At 41.3% G+C, this 12,699-nt stretch overlaps 1 protein-coding gene across 1 annotated transcript; it reads right to left on the bottom strand.

Annotated features, from left to right (window-relative positions):
• Positions 1–5,134: 5,134 nt before the first annotated feature.
• On the bottom strand, positions 5,135–11,979 carry SULT6B1 (sulfotransferase family 6B member 1). The gene is given in 8 exon segments (XM_057415419.1): positions 5,135–5,614; positions 6,475–6,631; positions 6,891–6,985; positions 7,621–7,747; positions 8,755–8,843; positions 9,088–9,204; positions 11,779–11,964; positions 11,967–11,979. Coding segments are annotated over 8 exon segments (915 nt in total). The 3' UTR covers positions 5,135–5,483.
• Positions 11,980–12,699: the final 720 nt, after the last annotated feature.

The raw sequence follows: 12,699 nt of genomic DNA, 5'->3' as shown, positions 1-12,699 counted from the left end.
AAAATACATACTCTGTCTCTTGTGCTTCAGATTGCTTATTTAAAACGGCAACAGTCAGGGCCAGACACAGGGGCCAGAGAGGCATAAAATGGCCTGCAAAGGCAATTAAAGTGCCACAGAGACATTCACCTTTGATAACTGCAGAGGATTGTTTATTGCCATGTTTACTCCTCCATCACGAATACTGTGCTCCAGGGTACAACAGCAGGAGGCCTGAGCAAACCCCAGCACTCGAACACATCTGTTGTTGGACACCCCTGAGGGTCTCCAGCACATACACACTTCCCACCAGCACCCGTGAGCAAGTGTCTTTCCCAAAGCTTTTTTCTCCAAATTATGATCTCCAGCTGTATGGGAACACACTCATCAAACCTCATCGGCTTCAGAGCCGCTCTCCTTTCCAGGGTTGCTTGTTTTGCGTGTTGCCATTCCTCCACATGCTCCCACACCATGTATGCACTCTCTGGTAAGACCACAGCCAGGCTTTACTGGTAGAAAATCCTCAGGAGGCCAGGATTTAGAGCATGGAGGGGACCACGTTTACCACTGTGCAAACACTGCTTGCCCCAGGCCTGCTGGCACACGAGGTGTGTCAGTCACCAGGATGGGAACTGACCCCCAGTCCGTTTGCCTCTGAGAGTGAACCGTATTTTTCAGACACAAGAGGACAGCTCCTCTCACCTTTAAAAGTAGTGCAGCACATCCAGGAGAGAGGACTCTTAGCAGCAGAGCCCCAGGCCACTGGGCTGCGGCAGCATGGAAGACCCTGCTTTTCTACTGCTCCTGAGGTGAGACAAGAGTGGTTTTTCCTCCACAACCTCCCCTCAGCGTGGCAAGGGCCCTGGGCCCATGTCTGACATGACACTGTCACCTGATTTCGGAGGGACTGAGGCACAGGGAACCCCAGCCTCCACCGCTGCTCCTTGTCCTACTCCAGTTAACATCCCATCCTCCTGGGACAGGGCCATCCTGTTTAACAGGAAGACTATTTAATGGCGCCTTGGCAGAAACCATGCTCCAGCTCACGCAGGCACGGGCAGACTGGATCCCAGGGTCCCCCTCACCCACTGGCATGAAGTCTCACCACCTCCATGCATAAAGTTCCTCTTCATGTTCCCTCAGCATCACAACATTAAGGTAACTTTTCTCCGGTGATGCACAATTGCCTGACCATGCCTCCGGTACCACAGCAGCAAGAAAGGTGAGCATTCAGATGCAAGTGAAGACAAACATAGTGGCTTGTCAGGAGAAGAAAAAAAAAAAAAAAAAGGAAGAGAAGGAAGAAAAATAAACAGTTTTCTAAACAACTAACAGTCAGGCAAAAACGATTCCATGTAATTTGGGAAAAACAGGGTGGATTGTGCTGGGAGACTGGAAAAGAAATGAAAACTGTAGTCAGCATAAATACTCGCCCAAGGAATGAAAGAGACCTGCTCACTCATGTGCAGAACTTATTCCAATCACTCTTCCATGCCTGCAGAAAAGAAATGAAGAAGAGGGAAGATCAGAAGTTTTCTGGGTTTGCTTGGTTGTTGGGTTGTTTGGTTTTTCTTATTTTGGGCGACATATGTCTAATGCCTAAGATTATATTGTATTTCCTTTTTTCCTCTAATTACAAATACATTGCCTATGGATAGATCAGAAATACACAGTAATGAACCTATGACTCATTTTCCTGCTAGGGGAACACTAATGAGTGTTCTAGTAATGAAAAGCAGATTCACTGGCTTGTAAAATGCGAAACAGCAAGGAACTCCCTGGAGACCCCACAAGCATATGCCAATAAACTTCCATTATTCACAAGTACAGAGGCCTCCCAAGACAGCAGTTCCCCAGCCTCCTTTCACTTCCTGACTGCTCCTGACTGCCTCACATTTTGAGCAAAGACTTTCTATCTTCTTCAAGCCTCTAAAGTTTTTTGCAGAAGCCAAATGATCCTATGAAAAACTGTCAACTCAGATGCAAACTGAATCTTTTATCAGCTAACACTTCCTATTATCCGATCTACAAGTATCACAAAGTGTGATAGCAATACAGGACAATTGTATCCATGACTATAAACATATGAACATCAATAACATTTTACCAGAGTGCTCTAGCAATGCACTCAGGCACAGCACAGTATGCTCTCATTCATAATGCTGTTGTTCTCTATTTCTCCTGACAATATTATCGTGCAGAATGAACACTGACCAGTCTCATTTCAACACTTCCAGTGTACATTGCCAAGCTCTGCAGTGTGTTCAGAGTAAAAAGGGAGTGCTAATCCCCACCAAAGGTGATCATTCAGCCAAAATTCAGAACAAAGTGTGAGGATTTTAACAAATAAAACACATTAGAAGACGACTCCAGGCATCTGCTGCCATAAAATTATTTCAATGACTGTATTTCATGTCCCCCTTCATTATAAATCCATTTTGCATCCATTCTAACAGCCAGGCTACCTTCAGAAAAAAAATTATTTGATGTTCCTGTGGATGTCATATGTGCCCTGTACTTTTACAGCAATTCTATTGTAATTCAACATCATCTTTCCAATTAAGGTACTGCAATATGAAATGCTCGCATTTTGTAAATGAGAAAATTGAGCTCAGTTCTGTCTGCTTTGATCCCATTTTACTTTTATTATAATTCAGAACCAGAATTCTCTTCCTTTTTGGTTGGGTTATTGACACCCTGAACACACACAAGGGAGCCATTTCTTGCATACGAAAGATACATTTATGCTTCTCTTTTCGAGAAGACCTCCAATTTCTCTTTTTCAATATGATTTTAATATACTTTCCTGCCTTATGATTATTACTGAACCACCCATAAGGGAAATAGATGTGACAGAACTACTAACAGAGCAGCAATTACCAGTTACCATAAATGCAGACATCATAAAATACCTACATCTACTGAAAAATGGTAAGTGCGAAGCAGATCACAAATACAGAAAAAATAAAAACAAGACTATGGTCAGGGAGTGAAAAAAACTCTTCTTTAGAAGCTGAATGATCCAACATACTCCTTAAATGTTGTGTGTAAAAAATACCATTTAAAGTTTTACTGCTGATTACCATAATGAAGAGTATAAAAGCAAAAATACCTACAAAGTATATAAAATATAGAAATGGAAAATATATATCCAAAATTGTTCCCTGTATGTATGGATGAAAAATTTTATGACTGGTGATTTTCCACAATGAGGAGTTCAATTTTTCTTTTGGGTCTGAATCTTCTGTTTAGTTTGTCTGCAGTCATCGTGGGCTACTGGATTTGACCTTAAATGCCACCATCTCAAAGCACTTCACAGTGTTTTTTCATCTGGAATGGCTGAAGTGCTTGAGGAAGCTACAAATCCTATCTCTGGTGACATTATGTCTAGCTGCTTTCCCTGTTAACCCCCCCCATATCATTTTTAACATAACCAAAACTACAACATACAGCTGCAAAAAAAAATCAGTCACCCCTCACACTCACTTGTCTTACACACTTAATACTTGTCATTTGCTGGCAATTACTGAGTATGTGCTGAGAAGAATGTGCAGATCAAACTGAAGGAATTTAAGGATGTCACCTATAAAATGTTCCCTGAGATAGATAAACCACCTCAGGTGGTCAAAAGCTGTAAAAATCCAAGAGTAGCCTGTTTAGCATCTTGAGATAGGATATCCTCTTGAACTACCCTGGAACACTTCATCATAATCTTAAACTGAGACATACAGTGGTTTAAGTGGACAGGCTGGCTATCACTGATCTATCAGTAATTCAGGCAACCTACTTTCACAGGAAGTAGCGTTCCTGTTTCAACATCATCCTTAAACAAAGCCTTTTGAACATCCTTTTATTAATTGCTTAGCTATGATCTTGACCTACTGCTGCAGCAAGGTACAGCTGAGGCAAATTGCCAAGGAATGCTGCTGCTTTTTTTCTAGTGCACATGTAAAGCTTACAGGGAACCTCAGATTTGATTGAGATAGCTTTAGTGACCTGAAAATTCCATTTGTTTGGTATTAACCCACTTCATTCTGATACAGTTTGGGTTGGTTTGTTCTGTTTTCCTCTTCAATCCTCACTGGTACCCCACTTTTGGTGTTTTAATTTTAAATGGCCATTATTACAGCTGTTAATCTTGAAAGCAAATTCACATCTGCCTTGATCCTTTTCTACAAAATTACAAGACGTTCCTAACTATGCACTGAAGTTCACTTGTGGTAAACCTGTGGTTTTCCAGTAGAATAATGAGAAATAAATGAGAAATAAAACCAAATCTTAAAAACTCCTTCCCCTCACCCCTTCCTTCTTTCCAGACTGAAGTTTACTCCCAAGTTTCTCTATCTCTACCCAGCAGCAGTGCAAGGGGATGGGCAATGGGGGTTCTGGTCAATTCATCATATATTGTCTCTGCCACGCCTCCCTCCTCAGGGGAAGGTACCTCACACTCTTTCCCTGCTTCAGTGTAGGGTACCTCCCATAGAAGACAGCCCTCCACCAACTTCTCCAACGTGCGTCCTTCCCACAGGCTGCAGTTCTTCACAAACTACTCCAGCATGGGTCCCTTACATGGGGTGTGGGGTGCAGTCTTTCAGGAACAGATCGCTCCAGTGTGGGTCCCTTCCATGCAGCCTTTCAGGAACAGACTGCTCCAGCATGTGTCCCCTGCAGGGTCACAAATCCTGCAGCAAACCTGCTCCAGTGAGAGCTCCTCTATCCCACAGCTCAGAAGTCCCAACAATCAAGTGGACAAAACCTGGTGTTCTCAACATATGTTTTCAATTTCCCACGAGTAACCCTGCGTTGAGGTGAAGCAACAAAGCAAGCCACCACCAGGAGGGGGACTCCAATCTCCATGAGCAAGTTCTATCCAAGGCAACTCCTTTAGTTGCTCAGGATGAGATCTCACATCATCAATGGAAAAAAAAAATATTATTGCCAAAAGGGGAAGAAAATTTCCACCACTGAGTTCCTTTACTTGTCACATTCATCAGCACACAGAAAGTAGCAAAAGACACAACTACAACATGACCTTTTGAAATTTCATTTTATACTATGAACCTCATAAATTAAATTATAAATTAGTACTTTGAATGTAGAAATTAAGAATTATGACACTTTATGATTGCTTTAAAAAAATCTCTTGGAAAATCACTTCCAATGTACCAAATATACTTCCAGTGATTTCAGTAGGTTTAGCTACTGCATATATATATCCCACATAGGATTCTATCAGGTAACATAAAATTAATTATTAGCTAAAAATCAGTGTTAAAAAACAAGTGAGGCCAAAGAACTACAGATCATTTAAGAAAAGCCAGTGAAGTCAATGATACTAGCTGCACAAGCAAGGGTTGCTTGAGTAAGTTAAGCCAGCAGAAACAGGTTTCCAAACTACATGCATTTTCAATATTTTTTTAATCAGGTATTGTCCTGGTTTCTGTTTATTTCACAAAAGTGAATGAAAAGCAGCCTGAACATGAGGTTTTTTCCATAAAGGAGGTTCAGACCTTGCAGTACACATCATATTTTAACTTTGCTCCCAGCTTAGTTCCTTCTAAGCGCACTTTGAATTTGGCATCCATTTCCTGGTTCTGAGCTTCAGTGAAAAGATTTTTCCAGTCTTCAACAACACCTGTTATATAAAGGAAAGTAAAGAATTACCCTTGACTGTAAGTACCAAGGAGTATGATTTAAAACATACAGGGTTGTTTTTTTATTTTTTTTCTTCAAGAAAAAAAATCTCTGACCCAAGAAAGAAACTCCTATGTTTTCCTTCTGCTTGGTGTCCTCAATAGAATGTGAACATAAAGTGAATACAGGAAGCTACTGGTCTGCCTTCAAAGCTTTGGCATGCACCTTGTACAGCTGCAGAGGACCATAAGATGACCAGCAGTTGTGAAAGCAATACAGAAAGTTCAGAGATATGGCTTTTAACAGCAAGAGCTTTGTGCACTCCCCTAAGGTACAGTTTACATTGAATCTAGATTTTCGAGAGTCCCCAGTCTGAGGCTATCTGAGTCTACAGCCCTAGCTTGATCCATGGGCAAAAGACATAGCTCAGTCTGTGCAGTGTCTGGATTCCACGTGCTGACTGAGGCTCCTAGGCAATGACACAGGCTATTTAGAAAACTCAAGAAGAAAAATCAGCAGAGGCATTCTGCAGACCCAATGCCAGGCCATCCCCAGCACTCACAGAAGCCAAATTAAAACTCTTGTTTTAATAGATGCTTACTGCATACCATGACTGAAGGTGTCCTACATGTAGGGCACTTCTGCTTATCATATTATATAAAGCTTTTACAAATGGTACTGGCCCTTGTGAAGAAATCAAGTGACAGTGTCCTGAAGCACAACCAAGTGTTTCTTAAAGAACTCCCAACCTTGAAAATTGTATATAAAGATTAACCACCTACCGACCCAAACTCCTGTCTGCTCAAGATGCAGTGCTACCATTCACCACTATTCACCCTGGAAAAATACAAACAAATTTGCCTTTGCGGAAAAGAAATGAGCCAACAGCACCATGAATCTCCTGAGCCTTATCATTCACTGCCTGGAAAGTGGCCTTGTCTGCAATGGACTGGATCTGCTCTGCCGCTGGGGAGAATCCAAAGAACTCAGCTATCTGCTTTAAGCTGGCAGTCAGGCTCTAAAAGTGAAAAGGAAAGATGCAATATGCTTACTCTAATAAAGGAGTTACTCACTTGGGATGTGCATTGCTATCATCTATTAACAATACATTTTCCTTCACCATGTTTTCTGCATTACACTGGAGCTCAGCTTTTGTATAGCTAGACTCAAGCTGTCTCTCAAACACAGGTTTCTGAAATTTTCCTGTTAATTTCAGCAAATTTCAAGTAATGGGCTCAGATGTGTTTTGCCTGTCAGTTCATAGCAACTGTTTTTACCTCTTTAAGGTCTTCATATATTACAGTCATAGTATTCTCATCCTGAACGTGTTTGTTCCAGGTGACTGCATGATCAAAACAGGATCCCCAGCTGACTGTAAAGAAGAAAATAAAAGCATCAGCGTGATATTCTTTTCTTACTGGGTACTTATTTCTCATCCATGCAAAGGAACGGAACAGAACAGCCTGCCCTTTCTGTGCTACCATACAACAGAATGACAGAGGTTTCCTCTAGACTTTTTATAGGTAAACGGTTTCCACGCAGAAATACGAATTTAACTAAGTGCTTCCCCTCTGTTACTTACTGTCATTTAAACATCCCCTAAAAGCCAAAGCCACACATTGGTCTAAACCTAAAACTTGGGTTACTAATGAGGTGTTTGGCCTCATGTTCAGAAGCAGTAAAGTCATCAAACTGTCATTTTATTAACACTTCAGATCTGTAGCATTTCATTCATCACTAAGTGGCAGAATGTTGACCCAATGCTATTGTCCAGCTGCCATGCAACTCCTTCACCCTTGCTTGGAAGAGCAAAATACCCAGAAGCAAAGAATCTTTTGGACATTCTCCCCATTCTGGCATTCAGCTGCCTCCTTTATCATGACATATGGCCATCAGTAAACTAATTATGACACAGCTGTTTTCCCAACGGCCCCATTTAGTTGTTTTTAATTTTATTCTTTTTTTTTCTGATGCTTCTTCAGCTACATTCGGTAACTGCAACAATACCTTTCCCATTCATGAACTCTGAGAAGAACTCATCCCAAGAGCTGTAACTGGGGATGCCTGGCACATTGTTGTGGAAATGGAAAAATGAAACAGCTGTATCTTTAGGGTTTCAAAACAACACTAGTATCTGGAGTGGGAAAAAGAAGTCAACAAGTTTAGATCACTTATTTCCCCTGGCAACCAAAAATGAGAATATAACCAAACATTCTGCAATCAATAACATACTGGGGGCTACAAAATATTTTATTAGTTAAGGCATGGAGAACAAACTTACAACATGAACACAATAAAGACCTTCTTACAACCTCCAAGATTTGCTTATGTCATGAAGCAACTGTAGAAAGAAGCAACTGGGAAAACTGTAATATTGTGATTGAATACTATCCCATAAGATCTGGGATAAGTTGTAAGCAACCATTTCCCAACCCTCTGCTAGGAAAATCTCTGTTTGACTCTCCTTGAGGAAACTGCAGCTGTTACAAACATCTCCCATTTTTCAAAGCATGGCAATAATGTTCTTAAAATCCTAAGAGACTGTAATCCTTAGAGAAGCATGAACACTTCTGAAAACACCTTATACATATTTAAATTTTTTGCTATACGCATTACATTTTTTCCCGTCTCTTACAGGACAGTGAAATACCAGTGAAACACAGAACAAGCCCTCATCCCTTAACCAGTTGTTTCCTTCATCTGTGATACATCTCGTGAGTGCTATGTATCCTTCACTGATCAGTGACCAAGTATCAGAAATACTGAAGCTTTAACAGTGTGACTCTTTGCAAGGAGAGAGCCAATGTCCCAGAGATACTGCTGCCACATTGATTCCCACTATGGCTGTGCATAGAAGAGTAATATAAAAAAGGAAAGCGTGACACTCCAGCCATTTCTGAGCATTGCAACAACCTCTAGATCTGTTCTTGTTTATGTCAACTACAGCACCCCTAAAACTACTATAAATCACAGAGGGTGCTAAGCTAGCCTAGGCATCATAAGACTCCCATTGTCTCCAAGCTGCTTTCCCCCAGTGCGACCTGCTTGGGTGCAAGAAAAGGACGTGGTCCCAAAATCACTTTTGCACGCTGGCACTGTCAGAGAGATGAGGCTTGTTCTTGGAAAAAGGAAAAAGCCCACCTTGGCTTTGTTCTTGAAAACAGAGTTGGGGAGGCAGTCGTAATTCAGATGTGTTGCCAAAATCCTCAGAGATGGAATTTGCTTCATCTCTTTAGAAATAAACAGAACCATAAGTGAGAACAGTTTTATTAAATGGGTGCAGCAATGATTTGCGAGAGTCGCTTGTGTGAAACAGCCCCTAATCAAAAGGCATTAGTCATCCCAGATTATCGTTTTTTCCCTCTCAGGAGAAATATCTTTACTTGCTGCATGACTTCATTTTAATAACTTGTGTGCGGGGGTGCAGGAGAGAGAAAACAACAGATTTTAAGTAGTTCAATAGCTTCTTTTCACTAACCTGGTATTTACCTAGATCTCCACATTCAATAAATGGTAGTTCTGTGCTCACAGGTTTACTCTGGATAGTTGTAAATATCAAATCACTTAAAATCTCAATAAGCCAGTTCACACCTGCACTAAGAAACCCAGAGAACAAAATGAAACATAGCAGAGGTTTATATAAGATCCCAGAGCCTTCTCATTACATGGCTAATTCAGCATAATAGACAGTCATCAAATGACAAACAGTATTGAAGTTCTCAAATGATTATAAATAAAATAATGCCTTCCATTAATGAGATCCTCAGCAGCTTCTTATCTGTGACCAAGGGCTCACTTATAACTGGTTATGTGGTATGGGGGCAGAACTGGATCAACAATGCACTTAACATCATTTTACCATATTCATTAAAGAGTGCCAGACAATAACAGGAGCTTTCTTGTCTTTTGCAGAAGCATCTAGGAAGATTCTAGATAGGAGAGGGAAGCAGTGAGTAAGCAGCGTCACTCATTTTGCCAAGGGCAGCACCTGGCTCTCTCTATGCCCTAGGTCAAGGACAGAATACAGTCACCTATTCAATATCACTGCTAGCACTTGTCCTCTGTGCCTATCGCTGTCTCTATAAAGTGCACACCAGAACAAGTGCTAGAAGAGCTGTTACCCACTGGACACCTGCATTCTCCCCACCTCTGACCCTTTGGAAGGGATCTTGCAGCAAAGCCTCCCCCATACTGGATCCTCTTCAGTGTGAACCTGTGGCCAGCTCCTGGAGCTGTGCCATGGTGCCTGCTTTCCCGAAGTTTCCAGGAATCACATTTGCTCCTCTGATACTCTGCCGATTGCCGGCAGGACAAAGCAAGGGAACAGTGTGTTCACCTTGGCCCACAGCACCCTCCCTGCATCCTTGTGGGGAGGTGCTTTGGAAGGCTTCCCACCAGGCCCACAGAAATGGAGCTGCGGAGCTGCCGCCTCCTGCACGCTGAAAGTCCCCTGTGAACACAGCTGCCAGAGGCACTAGCAAGGAACATGCAATGCAAACAGCTTTAACCTCATGCTTTCAGTGGAAAGTTATTCCCAGAACAGAATAACTTCCACCCCATGCTACACAAAGTGCCTCAGGATGCTTGAATGGAAGCAGCTGGTATGTCAGCATAGTACAGTAATGTTTATACAATTTGTACACATCACATAATGTCTTAGAATATTACATTTATATACCACCCAATCATACTTATTTATAAGACACTGTATGATTCTATGATTTATATCATTCTCCCATTTATACACAGATCAGAGCCGAAAGCATTAAGAGCTCCAAATCCATGTCCTCATCTGCCCAATATTAACTGCATGTGCACAAATACAAATTTTAACAAAAACCTTCAGTCGATACAGCTAAAATCCCTAGTCTCTAAAACACCTACTGGCTTAAACCATGACACTGACCTACCACAAACTGCCCAGTATTAGCAGTGTGAGATCTTTATCTACTGATCCTTTTCCCAAAGCAGGAGAGGTTTACTGAGTTACTAAACCTCAGAGACTATCAGCATCACAGCTCCATGTCTGAACTCTTCCAAACTCGATGAGAAATCAAAGCTAAGCTTTCACAATGACCTTTTAGGCCTTCCTAGTGTCCAGCAAAATGCTGGACCCAAACCCAAAGGAATTATGGGATCCTTAAAATAAAGATGCACATTTCATATTTTGTGCTAGCTCTCTTCTTTTGTATTTTCCCTCTCTTCCTGTTGGTTCGGTATTCTGTCTCACAGCTGCTATAAATTCACCCTAAACATTACAGGCATACTTCCTACACCCTTAAACATACAAAAGTCTCTTTTCAGATCAGAACTCACTAGCCAGCATGGATTCTGTGTGCCAAATGAGATCTTGATCTAGGACTCCCTGGTTAGAGCCCAACTTGAATGCATCCACCACCATGTTCATGAAATGAAATCCTTCTCTGGACCCACATTTTCTCCAACCACCTTCTTCAACAACCCAAGAAGCTTCTGCTTCTTAGGTTTTAAATAAGAAACATATTCTTGGGGGAGGACTTCCTAGATTAGCAAAACCCATCCGTTTCTTGTAAGCATTCTTGTAAGCAACCATGTCACACTTGACATTTACTAAAACTGGTCAAAATCAAGCAGTGGGTTGTTTGTTTTTTTTTCACTGCTCCTGTTGCACCTTTCCTCCTTTCTGCAAGCCTCTGACTCAATACCATTTTGCAGTCACAAAACAAAACACAAAAAACAATGCTGATACTGAATAATGCCAAGAAAGAGCTTATAATTTTGCAAGCGAAGGTGCTGTGTCCTGACACCTTCTACTCATTAAAAAGTCTAATGCATAACTTTATTGCTTTTGTACACTATACTACATTACTAACAAGCTTTCCAGAAAACACTTTATCATACTGGCAAAGTTTACTTGTGTCACTGCTATATATATAAAAAATATGCTTTAGTCTTACTTCTTCAGTCAAAAAAGTTTCAAAGCTTCCTTCCAGAAACATAAACCATATTAAAAAGCCTGCTTGAGTAACATAAAGCTGGACAAAACCCTGCTGCCTCCGGCTGCAGCAGGAATGCCCAATGTCCTCACACAATATAAACCCACATTCAGTTGTTTTGCCTTCTCATTGTTTCAGCTCATTTGTTACAGTATCGTGGCTCACAAAAAGCAATTTATAACTTATTCACCACATTTGGGGTAGGACACCAGCACCATATCATCTCTTCTGGCTTCCAGGTCCTCCAGAGCTTGGAACATATCCGCACTGCACACTGTGACAGGATATGGGGTCCCCCGGTAGGAAAACAGCAGATCCTTCAAGGTAAGTCCTTCACACTTTGCCAACACTTTACTTATCTTGTCAACAAAGGTCATTTATCCTCAACCATGTTTGCCACCCTTGGGGTGTGAAACTGTCAGTCTAATGCAGTGAGGGCCTTTAACTAGACATTATTAAGGGGTGGAGCAGAAATCCTTCTACCCTCCCCTAAACTTGATATGTTTCTTTCTCTCCTCCCTTGCCTCCTTTCTGGAAATGGAACCTCAGTTGATCCTGTCCACTGACAATCTACAGAGCAGGAATTACTTTAGTAAGAAATCCCATTGAGAGCAAGTAATTCTTGCAAGCTCAGCCACCAGGGAAACAGAATTGGATAATTAATCACCCTGTGGGAATGAACAGCAAAATATTAGATCTAATCTTCCATAACATTAATGGGAATAAATATCATCTCACTAAGAAAAGAAAATCCCTATTAAGAAAAATCCCAAGAGGTTTTATTTCGGCCATAAAACCAGCCCCACTCTATGAGTCAACAGAAATAGACAGTTAATGATATAAAACACTGAAATCAAAACTACAGAACAGGAAGAACACTACTGGCAAGGAAAGGATGCTGCCATTCTAGTTTCTAAATATGCCTATATGGAAGCTAGTCTGCACTAACACCCTTTTTCACATCAAAAAGATGCATACTGAGGTAGAATTATAGAATCATAGAATAGTTAGGGTTCGAAAGGACCTTAAGATCATCTAGTTCCAACCCATCAGGCAGGGACACCTCCCACTAGACCATGTCATCCAAGGCTCTGTCCAACCTGGCCTTGAA

Source organism: Pezoporus wallicus, unplaced genomic scaffold, assembly GCF_028554395.1.
Source record: "Pezoporus wallicus isolate ANWC-B61680 ecotype Strahan unplaced genomic scaffold, APGP_CSIRO_Pwel_v1 contig_5352, whole genome shotgun sequence".
In the NCBI taxonomy this organism is placed as follows: domain Eukaryota; kingdom Metazoa; phylum Chordata; class Aves; order Psittaciformes; family Psittacidae; genus Pezoporus; species Pezoporus wallicus.
This window is presented reverse-complemented; position numbering and strand designations above follow the sequence as displayed.